Raw genomic sequence first — 15,480 nt, 5'->3', positions numbered from 1 at the left:
ACTCTCTCTCCCCTCCCGCCACCCCCCAGCATCTCCTAGGCCTGTCAGTCTTAAAGCAGCTCATTCTCATTTTATCCCTGCCTCAGTCATACTCGGAAGAGTTGTACTTCTGGGTTGAGGGCAGGGTGTGGATCATTTGGAATTACTGAGGACCTTTTGCAGCTCTTTGCATGTAGAAAGGCTTGCACAAGGGCACATCACGCTAGACCTGGCTCCAACCTTTGCTCACTGTCACTGCATTACATAAATATTAAACAATACACCAGATTCATTCTACGTTAAAAACCCCCAAAGCCTCAGAATTTTTACTCTATTAACTTTAAAATAATTCTGTGCTGCTAACAACAAGAAGCAAATGGTGAGGCTGTGTTTCTTTTTTTGCAGCATCAGACAGACATTCTAGATGCATTATACTCACCTTCCAAGCCAGGGAGAACCAGTACGCCTAGAATCAGGAACAAAAATGGAAGGGACTTCATTGCTAGGAGACCTTGCGACACTGTTGCCTGCAATGTGTAAATATCAGGTAGAAGTTGTTCATCCAGGCACCTGACTGCCGGTCAAAGTAAGAAATGGAAGAGATCTGCCAGGGCATCTCCATTGGTGTCAGTGTAACGGAGGAGAGAAACAATGTCTTTACATCATACTCCATAGATGGTAGATGGTTTTATCATGGTTTTATCATCAACATGACTCATTATGTTGTGTAAAATATTCAGAAGTGCCTAGGTGACTTGGGAGCCTGAATGCCATTTTCAGTAGTGACTTAGGGCCAGATTTTCAAAGGTATTTAGGCACCTAATGATGCAAAAGACGCCTAATTGGGATTTTCAAAAGCACCTAAGCTGGTTATGTGCCCAACTCCCATGGAAAGTGTTACCCCTAATCTCACCTAGACTAAGCCTCTCCTTGTAGGCTTGTTCCCACACTGTGTTTCCTATTCCTTTGTCCAGTTAAGTTTCAAGAGTCTTCAGGAATGGGGCTACCACCACTTCCCTTTGGGATTCTAACAGATGCCTCTGTCAGAAATGTTGCCCTGTGGTTCAGCCTAAATATTCTCCTTCCTAATTCTCTCCCATTATTCCTAGTTATAACTCTCTGTTCTGAATAAGACTCCTTCCATGGTGTTCACACACTTCAGATACACAGAGACAATTATGTCCTCCCCGATTCCACCCCACGATTTATTAAGACAAACTGTACATTTTTTGTTCTTTTAATCTTCCTTTCTAAGTCTGTACCTCCAACTCCAAAGAGGGTAGACAGGAGTGAATGAATGAACAGCAACAGCACCCATCAGAGGCAGCTCAGCAACAAGTTGCTGTCCACTCACACAGGAGCTGCCTAGATGACACTTTTATATTCTAGTCTCAATGACATGCTGAACTAATGATGGACTGAATAGGAGGAAAATAGCTGCAGCGCTAAAATAACAATGGTAGGAGAGGGGAACAACCCAGGGAAAGGAATTTTGTCAGCATAATGAATGAGGATTTCTCCATGGACTCCATAGTTAACATTAATGTGACTCACATGGCTAACTCTGATACACAGCAGGCCAAACTCAACCCTAGTGTGACTTGGCTTGGCTAGATGCTGATCTTCATTACATTGGGGTCAAATCTCAGAATAATTCTATTTAATCCATTGGGGTTACTCTAGATTTACACAAGTATAGTGGAGATTAGAATCAGGTGCAGCGTCCTGAAAACACTCCCCCACCCCCAATGATTAAGAGAAAAAGTAAGAAACGTATAAAGCGGAAGCAGATACATGCATAAGAAAGACAACTGTTGATATGTGTGTATAATATAATAAATAGACTGAGAGAGACAGAGAACTAGAAACACACAGAATGAAGCATAGTAAAAAAAAAGAGATTGATAAATACCATATTGCAGATTCTCTCTGTTTTTTCTTCCTCCTTTTCACTTTGGTGTGAAATAAAAACTGTGTCCTTGAGATATTTATGATGCCAGCTTTGGCAAGGATGGCTACTTCCTTTGGTAAATGAGGCCAGCTCTAATATTTAGCTTGAAATCTTTTTAGATAATCTCTCTCCCTTAAACAAAGATGGGTGGGGTCCAATTCTGACATCTGTGCTATTTTAAGCACCCATTGCTTGTTTAGCAAAGCCTTTCAGAAACACACCTTAATCTGAAGTGTCCACTGAGAAATGATATGAGAACAAATAAGTTCCCTTCACAACATGGGAAGAGGTAGGGCTGACCTTCTAGGATGACCCTTATAAAAATAGGCTACAGTACTGGTTCCAAATACAACAGTAACATCTATAATATTTGTGCCCATCATTGTAGAATACTTTGTCTAATGGAGGATGAGGATGAGGTAGGGGAGCAGAGAGAGAGAGGTGTCTATGTGTGAGTGTGTGTTTTGTAGGGCAGGAGCCTAGAGTTGAGAGAACATGGAAACTATATTTCTTATCCCGTCAGATGAAGACATTCCCTTCAGGACAAGGCTGTTGATGAGGCAATGGAACAAGTCAGAGCTGAGAACCCCTTCAAGCTCCATTAAACATAGGATGATAGAATGATAAGACTGGAAGGGCCTCAGGAGATCATCAAGTCCAGTCCCCTGCACTCATGGCAGGACTAAGTATTAAGATACACAAGCTTCCCCATGACATACCGTTTTCTTAAACCTTGTCCAAACACCCTCATGTACAGTAAATACTTCCTGCATTCATTAAATGCTCTGAATCACACTATGTGATTAGAGCATAAGTCTGAGTTCATGCATTCATTTAAAACCCAAATATTTATTAAAGGAGTTGAAACGAACTCCTTTTCCCCTTTCTTTGTACAAATATAGTCTCATTGCCACCAGGTCCAGGGAGAGTTGTTCCCTAAAGCTAGTCCTGTCTCTTTAAAATTAAAGAGATATAGTGATTAGCTGGGGTGTATTCATTAGAGAGACCTCAGGGGATGGATCCTAGTGCCTCCTTAAAGATGGACTGTGGGTGGGACTGGTTCTGTATAGCTCCAGGGTGTGTATCCCAGTGGCAAATTTCCCTTTATTTTATCTTACAAACAGCATATGAGGGCCTGCCTCTGCTATCCTAACTCACATTGAGAAGCATCTAATCAGGCGAGATACTCACAATGTGAGCAACAATTGCAGAGTCATATCCTTCATCACTAGGCTGCTTCTCCTGCCCTTCTGGGTAATGTGGTACGGGAAAAGGTGTTTGGTGTTTGTTCTGTGGTGAAGGACAGTGTATTAAAGGAGGATTATGTACTAAACCTATAAAATGATGGTAAATAAGTGGTCTGAGTAGTTTACCCACTTCTCATTCTCACCATAATATATTTATAAGAGAATCAGTTTCTGAGTGCATACTGCATGCCGTTTACTATATAGCAAAATGTCTTTCCACTACCACTAGATAAGTACATAGTAATGGTACCAATTCATTTAATCAATGGATTGGACCTCTCCTTACTTGGTTCATGACTAGTCTGTGAACTGATAATCATTTTCTTGAATTTATTCATTACTTGAAATTACTCACTAAATACTTTCTGCAGATAATTCTCAGCCTGTAGATTATTTGTGAGCAGCTCATTGAGCGTAGTAAGAAATTGTGCTATTTTGATCAGACACATAAGACACATTGTACACTTCCATTTCCTGCCTGGATGAACATAACTCTGAGAAGGAAGTTACAGAGCATGCATTTAAAATTTGCTTTCCATGAATATCCTGCAGTATTCCCTGGAAATTCACAGTTTCTGTGAACATTCCTATCCGTACATTCATTTGCTAGAATATTCATCAAAAGTAAACAGAGAAAGTTGCTGTGTGGGACTTTCAATTGACTGAGGAGTACAAGTCCATTGAAAGTCAATAGGACTTGTGATTCTACCTCACTTAGGTGCATTTGAAAATGCCTCCTGCTAACACAGATGAAGGACATTTGTTGATAAATTTGAAGGTATGTTTATAGAACATTTTTGTAGGATTCACCTGGGTCTATTCTCTGTTCTCTCTCCTTGTATCGGGCTGTCTATCTGCTGTTTGTTTCTCATAATATGGGCATGCTCCATTTCCCAGCACACCTGCATGGTGGAAAGATTCACTGTGCTATTGGAAGTGCTGGTCTTCAAAACTAAGTCATTCTCCCAACAACCCCAGCTGTCTTTGCACAAGTGTTTTTACAACCACAAAATAAAGACTGAGCAAAAGTTTCATTTAGCTGTTCAGACAACATCCAGATCCCCGGGAGAAGTAGAATGGTCAGACCCATTCCTACACAACAAAGATGGAGTCATTGTAAAAAAATCAGCAGGTTGATGGTCAGAGGTTGCTCAAGGCACTTGGCCAACTTCCCAGAGTTCCTTGTAACGCTCTCTCTCTCCCACTCTATGTTGCTAGGATATTTGTCAACAGAATGAACGTGGCAGTTCCTGGGAGAAACTCAGTTTTGTATTAAGGCTGTCTTGTGTGGAAAAGGGAAGCTGTATTTCCGGGGGTGAGTCAGAGCTGAACAGAATTTGCTTTATGTATGAGGTCTTTCATATTCCAGGTAACTCAACGCACAACACTGTAAACTAAATGCTAGCAACTCACTAACAGGGTAGACAAACGCAGCAGGTGTTGTGCATTAAGCAGCAGCACACATAGCTGTAGATGTCAGAAGCAGTTCTCCTAAAAGAGAGAGCGGGGGAAATGTTGACCTGGATTAGCCTTTACATGCCTATTGGAAAAGTGCCATGGGATCTTTGATTTCACCATGGTCAGAGTGGGGTGGGATCACCTTGCTGTAAATAGCCTATGATTTCAGGAAAGATTTAATTGCTATGCTTTCCCCTATGCTTGAAATACCTTCCAAATCCTGCATACCATGTAACCTCCTTTTCCTTCATATTCCTCCTCACAACTCGTCTATTCCCACAGTCTCTCCAACGCTGACTCCTACACCCATGCTGCCCTTCTAACGTAAGTAGGATAATAACATTTAAAAAGTAGGTAGTGCAGTGACCCAGAGTATAAAGGACGCAACCTTATTAGCTTGCCCTGCGTCGTTTCCCCTTCTATTATGTCACACCGTATCCAATTTACCACACAATTTTAATAGGCTTACTAACGCGGTATAGCACCTTCCTCACAATTGACTTCCTTGGGACTTTTTGTGGGGTAGGGTGCTACCTAATGTGAATAAGGGTATCAGAATCTGACCCTTAGATTGTAAACTCTTTGGGGCAGGGATTATATATGTATTGTCTCTGTAAATCACTATATACTTAAATTAATCCCTCGCACCAGCACTCTACAATGGGTGAAGAGGGATAGGAAGGTGTCTCCATTTTAGCTTTATGTAGTGTGAGGTCTGCATGGTTTCCGAAGTCCAGTTTGAAAGGTGACAATTTACAATTCACAGTTATGAGAGCAAAGCATTTGCACAAGGGAAAGGCAGACAGAACTCTGGTTTTTGTTCTTCTCTTCCCCAGGGCAGTGTGCAGAGTTCATTCCAGGTGGGCCCAGTGATCCAGTTCTTCTTTATGCTTATTTCCAGGGCCTCCAACCAGAGCCCATTCCGTATGGGTCTGGAAATTTAGTTCTGCTTTTGTTCCTCCCCTCCGAGGAGTTGTACTGGATATTTGAAGATCATGAATAATTATTGATATAAAGTTTGGTTTTGTCTCATGTTTTTGAATCTTTTGAGAGGCTGGGTAAGGATGGGTGAAAATTGGAAGAGAAATCCTGGTCCCCGTCATTCTCCAAAAGTTTTATGCATACAAGTTCCTCCATCTGCTCAGGATACCTACTTACTGAAGGTAACAGACTGATAGCAGGCCTAGTTTAGTGTTCTTTGTATTTCACTCACAGTCTGGGGTCTTACTTAACTCTTTTAGTTAAATGAAACAGAAATGTCTCTTTAGGAGCAGAGGTAACAACCTAGAGGATGCTATCCATTCTTGTAGCCTAGTTTCTGTGTATATTTAAATGGTAAAGAAGGTTAAATTAAAACTTGTCTGTAAAGGTTTCTTCCTCAGGTTTAATTACTGCTTTATTTAATAAAATCCCCGTGCAATAGAACAATGGACGTAAATCCCCTCGTTACAGTTTGAAATCAGTATAGAATCAGATGTAAATTTAGTCCTAACTGTTAAATTGCCATGCGCTGCCTTGCTCTTACAGGACCTGAAGCGAGGCCAGAAATGCTACCTCTATAGCATCATGAGAGTTTATGACAGCAAACCTCTGAGGGAAATGTTGTCCCATCAGTACATGCTCAATCTCCAGCGCCAGAATTTGCTGGGTAAGTGCCGGCTGGTATTGCTGTGTGCATCAGCAATCTATAGAAATTGGAGACTGGAGGGTAAACCTGGGGTTTGAGTGAATAGGATAAGAAGTTTATGGTGCCATATAATACACTGGACACACAAAATGGAGCCTGGAATAGTTTGTAGGCAGAGGTGAGGAAGCCTTTGGCTGATGCGCTCTGCCTTCCTCAGCAGAGGCCACTCTGACAACAAGCAGCAAAACACTCTAGGTTTGATGTTATTTATTCATTCGCAGAGTGCCTATCCTTAGCTCCGGGTGTTATTTTACAGAAACATTGAATGCATAAAATCAGAAGATAAAAGATATTAAAAATACTATGTCCTCTCCTTCCATCAAGGTGTCCAAGAGCCATTCTCTTCATTCAGCCATCCCATCCCTCATCCCACACTCTTACCAAAGGCCAACAAAAATCAGATGGATCTTTGTGGCATGCCCTGAAGGTCAACAAATTTTGGCTTTGATAGACAATGAATTTGAGTTGAAGACCTTTCATGGAAATTGCCCTACCAGCCACACCCTCTCCGAACCCACACATACCAGCCCAAAGAACTGTTAGCTCAACTGCCTGTGCTGACCACAACGGCACAGATATCTACACAGAAAGGTAGCCCTTGAGGTAGCTGGGTCCCAAACTATTTAGGACTTTGTAAGGTCAAAATCAATTTATTAAATTCCACTCAGATTACAGGGAGGAGATTATGGTCCGTCTAATTAGAGAGGTAAAAATGGAGTCAAGTAGCAGAAATTTTCTTCTCATGATTAAGCTAGGACCACAGATGCACAAGTCTCAAATATCATTTCTTCTTTCACCACTGACCGCATTAGGGACAATGTCACATCTCCATGAGACAGCAGCTGCCAGCAAAAGGTTCTGAAGCTCTAATTGTAGTTACAAATATTATCTTCAGACTTCATAGCTCATGCATGGCAAGGAGCACTTCTCATCCCATCAGTTTTAACACACCATGCTGCATGATGTGATGCTGCTGTATCACTTGTTCAGCTAGTTTTTATGTGCAGCTTGATGCTTTCCCAATGCAGGCTCCCCTCTCTGGTGAATTTATTGATATGCAACATCACTGCCCGTCAAAGATATAGCACTTGTGCATGTATGTGTGTATAATATTTGATTCCTGTCCATTTTCCCTATCCTCTCACTCAGGTCATATTACTGAGCATGAAGTCAGGTTTTACACCTCCTTTCTGGATCAAGCTGAAGAGAGAGACCCAAGGAAGGTCTCAGCTAGAAACAGCACCTCTCTGAAGTCCAGTGTTGGGAGAACTCAGCTGGGATTAACAGCCTGTAGTTCATAGAATGTAAGGCCAGAAGACATCACTGTGATCATCTAGTCTGACCTGCCGTATAACACAGGCCATAGAACTCCTCCAAATAACCCCTGTTTGAACTAGAACCTCTCTTTTAGGAAAAGATCCAATGTTGATTTAAAAATTGCCAGTGATGGAAATTCCACTATATCCCATGACAAATTGTTCCAATGGTTAGTGTCAGTGTTAAAAAATTGTGCCTTATTTCCAGCCTGAATTTGTCTAGCTTCAACTTCCAGCCGTTGGATCTTGTGATACCTTTGCCTGCTAGACTGAAGAGCCCAGTTTCAATTTTGTATTTCCCAGGTAGGCACTTACAAGATATGATCACCCCTTAACCTTCTCTTTGTTAAATCAGGTAGGATTAGAAAAGGCAGCATGGACATACTGAGGTCCCAGTGGAAAGATGTCTGATAACTGCCTGTCCTTCACTAACCTTTTTCTGTTAGAGTCAAACTCTGACATTAATTGATATCAACTATCCCTCACTTAAACTTAATCTCCATCTTTCCCACCAATCTGTAGAAATTCACAGTGACTGAGTCCAGCCAGGTAGACTTTATGGGGACTGGGGGGAATGGCAGTTAGTCCATCTTTCTGTGTTTAAAGCACTGGCTGTATTTCAACGTTAAAACGTTTGCGATGCGCTGTGTGGAGGTGGGGATGGCTGTGTTGGCTGCCTTGAAGAGTGGAGAGGTATGTGACAAAAGCAGGCTGAGAGCGGGCTGGATGGCAGACAGCATAAAGCAGCATCTATCTGGCTATGGTACTGATTTAGGCTGGGATTTTCAATGGAGACTAAGGTAGTTAGATGTCCAAAGGCAAAAAACTTTCAGTGTAAATTGGATGCTGAACTTCCTTTGAAATCCCAGCCTTAAACATGTAATGAAGAATGTCAATGTGTAAACAAAATTAAAACTGTTCCACCATATGAACTTTCTGCTGGACAAAATAGAGGCAGCTAATCTTTTTAAAGTCTGGGAAGCAACTTGCATGACCCTGGATCCAATCTTTTGTCTGTCTCCTCCATTTAGGAACAAGGCCCGGGTCCACTAGCTCCCATTTCACTTCCTTCACTGTACTGCATATCTGCTTTGAGTTGATCTGCACCCACCTCCAAGTGACACAGTGATGGATATTGCATACGCCAGATATTCTATTCCTGCATTCTATGAAGGGCTTTCCCACCACATCTATGTCTGAAAGAACTGGGCCTCTTCTCCACGATACAATTAGATTCCAAACCTACCTCCCATAGCCCTAAGGAGGGCAACAGTGAGATCATCCTGAACCATGCCCCCTTTAACAACCAGAAGACAGGAATCCAAACCAACCTCTCTTGCCTTTAACTCTTAAGAAAGAAGGAGGGTGTAGAAAATTAAAAAGAATGCAGTAGGATTAAGAATTAGGAGATGTTACAAAAAATACTAACTTTGGTTGAGGCTAATTGGCATCCCAGCTGACAGTCGGTGCGTAGAGGGCAGGGATAATACAGGCAATGGAGCAGAAGTGGTTTGTTCAGGCCAGGGCTGAAGCACATTTGTGGTGAAGTGGGAAGAAGCTGGCACTGCTGAATGTGGTCCGTAATTGGTCTGTAATTAGAGGACATCACTCTTCAAGGCTGTCAATCCAGACCCTTTTCTGAGCATCAAATTCACTTCAATAGAACCAACTGAATTTTTTCTATCAAAACTGTTTTTCGATGGAAAGTGGATTTTTGACTAAATGAGAGCTAAACTGGGTTTTCAGTGGAAAATTTTGACTTGGAAGACGTAGTCCAGCCAGGCAGGCTGGGAGAGTGGGGGCATGAGCCACCCAAACTACAACTCCCATGAGTAGGGTGACCAGATGTCCTGATTTTATAGGGACAGTCCCAATGTTCAGGGCTTTGTCTTATATAGTCACCTATTACCTCCTACCCCATGTCCCAATTTTTCACACTTGCTATCTGGTCACCCTACCCATGAAGCACTGTGGCAGCATAGGAGGACACTGCCCTGTAACTAAACATTGTAGCAAAAGGGTTCAGTTTTGATTTTCCCGATGGAAACTTTCAGTTTTGGTTGAAAATATCTGATTTGCAGGTTTTTGATGAAAGGTCGTGTCAAGGTTCCTCCCCCACTCTGAACTCTAGGGTACAGATGTGGGGACCTGCATGAAAAACCTCCTAAGCTTATCTTTACCAGCTTAGGTCAAAACTTCCCCAAGGTACAAAATATTATACCTTGGACTGGCCGCTACCACCACCAAACTAATACTGGTTACTGGGGAAGAGCTGTTTGGACGCGTCCTTCCCCCCAAAATACTTCCCAAAACCTTGGAACCCACTTCCTGGACAAGGGTTGGTAAAAAGCCTCACCAATTTGCCTAGGTGACTACAGACCCAGACCCTTGGATCTTAAGAACAATGAACAATCCTCCCAACACTTGCACCCCCCCTTTCCTGGGAAATGTTGGATAAAAAGCCTCACCAATTTGCATAGGTGACCACAGACCCAAACCCTTGGATCTGAGAACAATGAAAAAGCATTCAGTGTTTTACAAGAAGACTTTTAATAAAAAATAGAAGTAAATAGAAATAAAGAAATCCCCCCTGTAAAATCAGGATGGTAGATATCTTTCAGGGTAATTAGATTCAAAAACATAGAGAACCCCTCTAGGCAAAACCTTAAGTTACAAAAAAGATACACAGACAGAAATAGTTATTCTATTCAGCACAATTCTTTTCTCAGCCATTTAAAGAAATCATAATCTAACACATACCTAGCTAGATTACTTACTAAAAGTTCTAAGACTCCATTCCTGTTCTGTCCCCGGCCAAGACGACTACAGACAGACACAGACCCTTTGTTTCTCTCCCTCCTCCCAGCTTTTGAAAGTATCTTGTCTCCTCATTGGTCATTTTGGTCAGGTGCCAGCGAGGTTACCTTTAGCTTCTTAACCCTTTACAGGTGAGAGGAGCTTTCCCCTGGCCAGGAGGGATTTCAAAGGGGTTTACCCTTCCCTTTATATTTATGACAGGTCGCAATTTTCCACAGGGGGAAACGCCCCCCAGCATTTTCTGAGCAGCTCTTCACTTAATCAGGCTAATTATGCAGCAATTAAAGGCCTTATTGTTAGGCTAACAATAAATCTAATTACATTCAACTTGATTGGGATGAGTAATAGCAAAGGGGGATCCTGATCAGCAGCACTCCATCTGACCCAATGAGAGCACAGGCTGCTGAAGACCTTGCAGGATGGGGTCTCTTGGATTGCTGGCAGTTTTCTGATTTTGCCTCAATTTTCTAGCCTTGGAGAGAACCACAAAGGCATGAAGTCCTAGTGACATCTGCGTCTATACAATCATAATGAATTGCTAAATGCACCAGAGTTGATGTAAATAAATCATTGTATCAGGCTCATTTAGCCTGGTGCCTATCGTCAATTAACTTGTAATACAATCCCAGCACTGAAAATCCCTTTTTCCTTTACAATTAGATTTATCCCTAATTATAACTGGAAGACATCATGACAGTTTTGAAATACTGAGTTGTACTAAAGCTCACAGCAATATTTATTCATTTATTTAGATTTTAAAACACCCATCTGCAAAGATCTAGATGGCTCAATGATTAATTAGATGTACAGTGACAACCCAGCAATATTAAAAGCTTATATATTGGTAACACATTAACTCAGCCAACTAGTAAATCATAGCAGCACAAAAGCTCCTTTCATCTTATGTCTTATGGCAACATACCTTCAACCTTCCCCCAAAACTCCATCAAGGAAATGGTGAACCAGTGGAAACCAGTCCCTACATAACGACAGAAGAAGCAGGACTTGAGTGACGGAGAACTTTTCTCCCTGAAGGTACCTCTTGAAGGACACAGCAACTGTTTAAGAGATCACAGCAAGGTGCTCAGATACTATAGTGATGAGTGCAGTATAAAAACATAAATTGTATAGAATATGTAAAGTTTACATGACACTTCAGGGGAGTGATGAAGATTGGAGAAGGAAACTGGGGAGGTAGATTGTAGTTGTACACAAGATGGAATATGGCACTGGGACTAGGACATTTTGTAGGTTAACCTTTTTAATATCTTTTAGAGTAAGGTGTCTAAAATACTGTTCCTTTTGCAATGCTGTTCACTGTGCAATATTCTGCTATCCTATATACACATTCACATTTTTCTAGGACACTTAGGAGACTTTAATTTTTTACTGCTGAGCTCATTCACAAAATGTTTTCTCTATAAGGCTCTTTGATATAAAATATATCTCACATATTATTTTTGACCCCCACCCTCCCTGAGAGAACCATTTTAGAGAGGAAACAATGTTTTGCCTCTGGTGATCAGAGGTTAACAACAGATGGACTACAATCCTATTCTGCACCAGCCTGGAATCCAACCCAGCTCTATATGATTTCCTCCAAGGGTTTCGCTTTAGAAAACTACTATTTTTTTAGCTAGCAAAGGGAGATTCACATTGTGGTAACAATCGAGAGTTCTCTCTGTTCTCTTCCCTGGGTAATGTTTTATTGCTGAAAATATAACATATCCTATATTGTGGATCAATTTCCAAAAACATACTCTCTCACTGTAATGAGAATATATAAAAGACAAAACAAACCATAAACATTAGTGGTATCTCAAGATGAAATTTTGTTAAGCATGGCATATTGTTTTTGCAATATATTTTACTACACCATTACAACATATTATTCAATATAGCGCTGCTATCCATTACTGTAGCTATTTGGTATATACTGCCAATTGATTTAGCAGTTTAGTTGCATCGTTCTGTAGATTTTAGTAAACAGAAGACATTGTGCTAGATTATGAGTATGACTTGTGTGGCTGTGCATGGTAGTAAGGTCCTGCAAGGTCGTGGAGGACCTACTGAAGACCCTGAGTCTAGACATGGTGGTGGGAAAGAGCAGAGGAATCATGCCTGCTGTTCCTCACAATGTGAGCCACGATGAGGGACAAGGGCAGGATGGGGGCATGGTGTAGGCAGATACATGGTTCTGCCCCAGCCTATGGCCCAGCGAGCAGAGCTGGCTGGACATGAAGAAGTGTGGAGGGGGGGCAGAATATACCACATCTGATAATGAACTGACAGCATATGCCCTTCACGCTACATAAAACAGGAGCTCCAGAGAAACGATGATTCAGGGGGGTGTCTGGATCATACTCTCTTCCCAGAGCTTCCTTTGGAGAAGCGTCACCCTTTATCCGGGGCTGAAAGTAAACTCTCAATTTAGCCTGTAGCTGGTAAAGATGAAATCCAAAATTTTCTTGCTATCAAAACTGAAACATTGTTTTAAGTAGCACCTGACCAGACTGCTAAAGTGAATCTAGTTATTAAATCTGTAAACAGTGATGAGGAGCATGGTTCAAAAACCAGAGGGCCATATCATGCCATTAGTTTTTCAGCAGAACTCGCCATCAGTCTCCTATGTGAGTTCCACTTAAAAACTGATGTCAAATCTATTTCCCTACCTATTGACACATGGGGCCTGATTCCCCACTCTGTTACACCACTTTCACACTCTTGTGGCACCAAGTTAAGAGAGTGATGTATCAGACCCATCATATTTACACCAAACCCAATACAATATATTGGTGTTAAGCAATTAAATAATATAATGTAGTTGAACAGAATGCCAACTTTTCATCCACAAAGAACACCAGGAAATCTTTTCTTTTCTTTTTTTTTTTTAGAAAAAAGAACATTTTAGAAAAAAGAACATAATTTGAGCAAATGCAAAGGGAAATCTATCATCAGCACTCAGCAAATGAGAAAATGAATGATTTAAGATGCATAACATATAAACTTTTTTCTTAGAAGTTATCAAAGCCAGTAAAAGATCTAAGGAATAAGAAATAAGAATAAAAAAAGAGAATTCAGTAGAGTAAAAAGGAAAAAGCTACACACATTAAAACAATAACAGGTCAGTTTGCTGTAGTAAGACACATTAATAGAGTATAAACCTTTAAATGCAACTTTGTGATTTAGCCTGAGTGGGAGAAAATAGTTTTGAAATCTCCAGTTCAAAGAGGTATGTCAGAACTTCAGATGTCTGTCTTTGATCTGAGCGTCTGTTTAAAAGCTGAAATGCTGACTCTGGGTCTTGGATGTTCCATGATTTCAACTTTAGAAAGTAAAGCCCAGGCTCTGCACTGACATATACTTCACAGATTGACATCATATTCCTAGCACAAAAATGATACGGCCAAATTCTACACTGTAAATCCACTGAAATCAAGGGCTGCATGAGGTATAAATAAAAAAAAAGAATTTTGCAGTACCTAATAATAATAATATGTTTTCCAGTTGCATCCACAATGTACTTGCCATTTTCCTCATATGTCTTTGCCTCATATTTTCTACTGTTTTTTGTACCAAGCGAACAATACCTTGTCCCAGCAGTTCGCAAACTGTGGGTCGGGATCCCAAAGTGGGTCCGAGTTCATTTTAATGGGGTCGCCAGGACCAGCATTAGACTCGTTGGGACCCAGGGCAGAAAACCGAGTCCCAGGTCCCGCCACACGGGGCTGAAGCCCAAGCCCTGCCATGCGGGGACCTCAGGCTTCAGCCCTGCGCAACGGGGCTTGGGCTTTCTGCCCTGGGCCCCAGCGAGTCTAATGCCAGCCCTGCTGAAGCCCGAGCCCCATCACACAGGGCTGAAGCTGAAGCACAAGCAACTTAGCTTTGCGGGCCCCTGTGGCGTGGGGTTGTGTAGTAATTTTTTTTGTCAGAAGGGGTCACAGTGCAATGAAGTTTGAGAACCACTGCCCTATCACAACCCCACACCCACCCTTTTCTGTGGATACTCTTCTAAGGAAAGCATTGGAGACATAGAACTAGCAAATACACTCAAGAGAATAATTGTGCACTATCAGGGGGATAAACCAGGTAACTTAATACTTTCCATGATTGGCAGCTGTGTTAAATTCCACATGAGAAGCTGAAATTCTATGCAGCCGTGAGAGCACCTGAAAGGATTCTGTTTCTGCTGGTGGCAACCAGAGTTATTTTAAAATCAGTTTGTAATTTTAGGCACAGTCTGGAGCAAGGGGTGATGTATAATCTCCACCAAGACATTATGCAGAGACACTCCTCCGATTCATAATTCCTCTCTCCTTCCTTGCTTCAGAGAGGGGGTATAATTTATTGCTAGACTTTACCAACAGTTGCACTGCCCAGCAAATGGGGTTGGTGATGCCAAAGCATCACTCCCTCCCTCACCCACTTGCCCTAGGGTGGGGGATAAGTATATAAGTGTGAAGCAGCTGGCTCTGCCTACACACCTGAAGCTAAGCACCAGGTAGTCTTACTCCCTAATGTAGATCCAAAACTCAGCAACTACACATTTGTTAAGAGACAGATTGTGAGCTCCTTCCTGACAATGATGAGCAAATATTCACACAAATAGTTCCACTGCTTGCAATGGGGCTACTCATGTGAGTGTTCACTAGTGCGAGGAAGGAGCTCACAAGCTAGCCATAAACAGATTTTTTAAAAACAATCTTCCCCAGAAAACATCTGCAGCCCTGTCATTCCTGTAGATCACCAACCTGAGCAGCAAAGTCTAAAAGTTCAGATTCTTCCATACTTACTCACCACGTGCAGTACCTTACTCTGGAAATAGTCCCACTGAAGTCAATGGAGCTCCATTCTGAACCTCTATTTAAATTGAGCATTACCTGATGCTGTGCCTAGTCCCACTGATCTCAGTGTAGCTGCTCATGGAGTAAAATGCTAAGACAAGATCCTCATCCCCACTCTGGCCCATTTATACTGAGTCAGAGGGCTGGAGTGACGTAAAAGGGCATCAAAAGTCTCCTGTCT

The 15,480-nt window shown here is 41.7% G+C and overlaps 1 protein-coding gene across 5 annotated transcripts; it reads left to right on the top strand.

The window, feature by feature from the left end:
• The first annotated feature begins 565 nt into the window (after positions 1–565).
• FAM216B (family with sequence similarity 216 member B) lies at positions 566–9,182 on the top strand. Of its 5 annotated transcripts, none has more exons than XM_073324239.1 (6): positions 566–657; positions 4,396–4,492; positions 4,918–4,959; positions 5,699–5,798; positions 6,163–6,283; positions 7,472–9,182. In XM_073324239.1, exons 4-6 carry the CDS (start codon positions 5,700–5,702, stop codon positions 7,621–7,623), a joined length of 372 nt encoding a protein of 123 aa, XP_073180340.1. In that variant the 5' UTR covers positions 566–657; positions 4,396–4,492; positions 4,918–4,959; position 5,699; the 3' UTR covers positions 7,624–9,182. The 5 variants fall into 5 exon arrangements, 2 of the variants coding, with proteins under 2 accessions (XP_073180340.1, XP_073180255.1); XM_073324154.1 differs by having other exon boundaries at positions 5,689–5,798; XR_012156210.1 differs by lacking the exon at positions 566–657 and having other exon boundaries at positions 4,408–4,492; positions 5,537–5,798.
• The last annotated feature ends 6,298 nt before the right edge of the window (positions 9,183–15,480 follow it).

The sequence above is a fragment of the Lepidochelys kempii genome, chromosome 1 (assembly GCF_965140265.1).
Source record: "Lepidochelys kempii isolate rLepKem1 chromosome 1, rLepKem1.hap2, whole genome shotgun sequence".
NCBI classification, from domain to species: Eukaryota; Metazoa; Chordata; order Testudines; family Cheloniidae; genus Lepidochelys; species Lepidochelys kempii.
This window is presented reverse-complemented; position numbering and strand designations above follow the sequence as displayed.

Coding starts and splice junctions, on each gene's coding strand:
- FAM216B (XM_073324239.1), top strand. CDS start 5,700: ATGGGTGAAAATTGGAAGAGAAATCCTGGTCCCCGTCATTCTCCAAAA. Junction 5,799..6,162: donor AGGATACCTACTTACTGAAG/GTAACAGACTGA, acceptor TTGCTCTTACAG/GACCTGAAGCGAGGCCAGAA. Junction 6,284..7,471: donor CCAGCGCCAGAATTTGCTGG/GTAAGTGCCGGC, acceptor CCTCTCACTCAG/GTCATATTACTGAGCATGAA.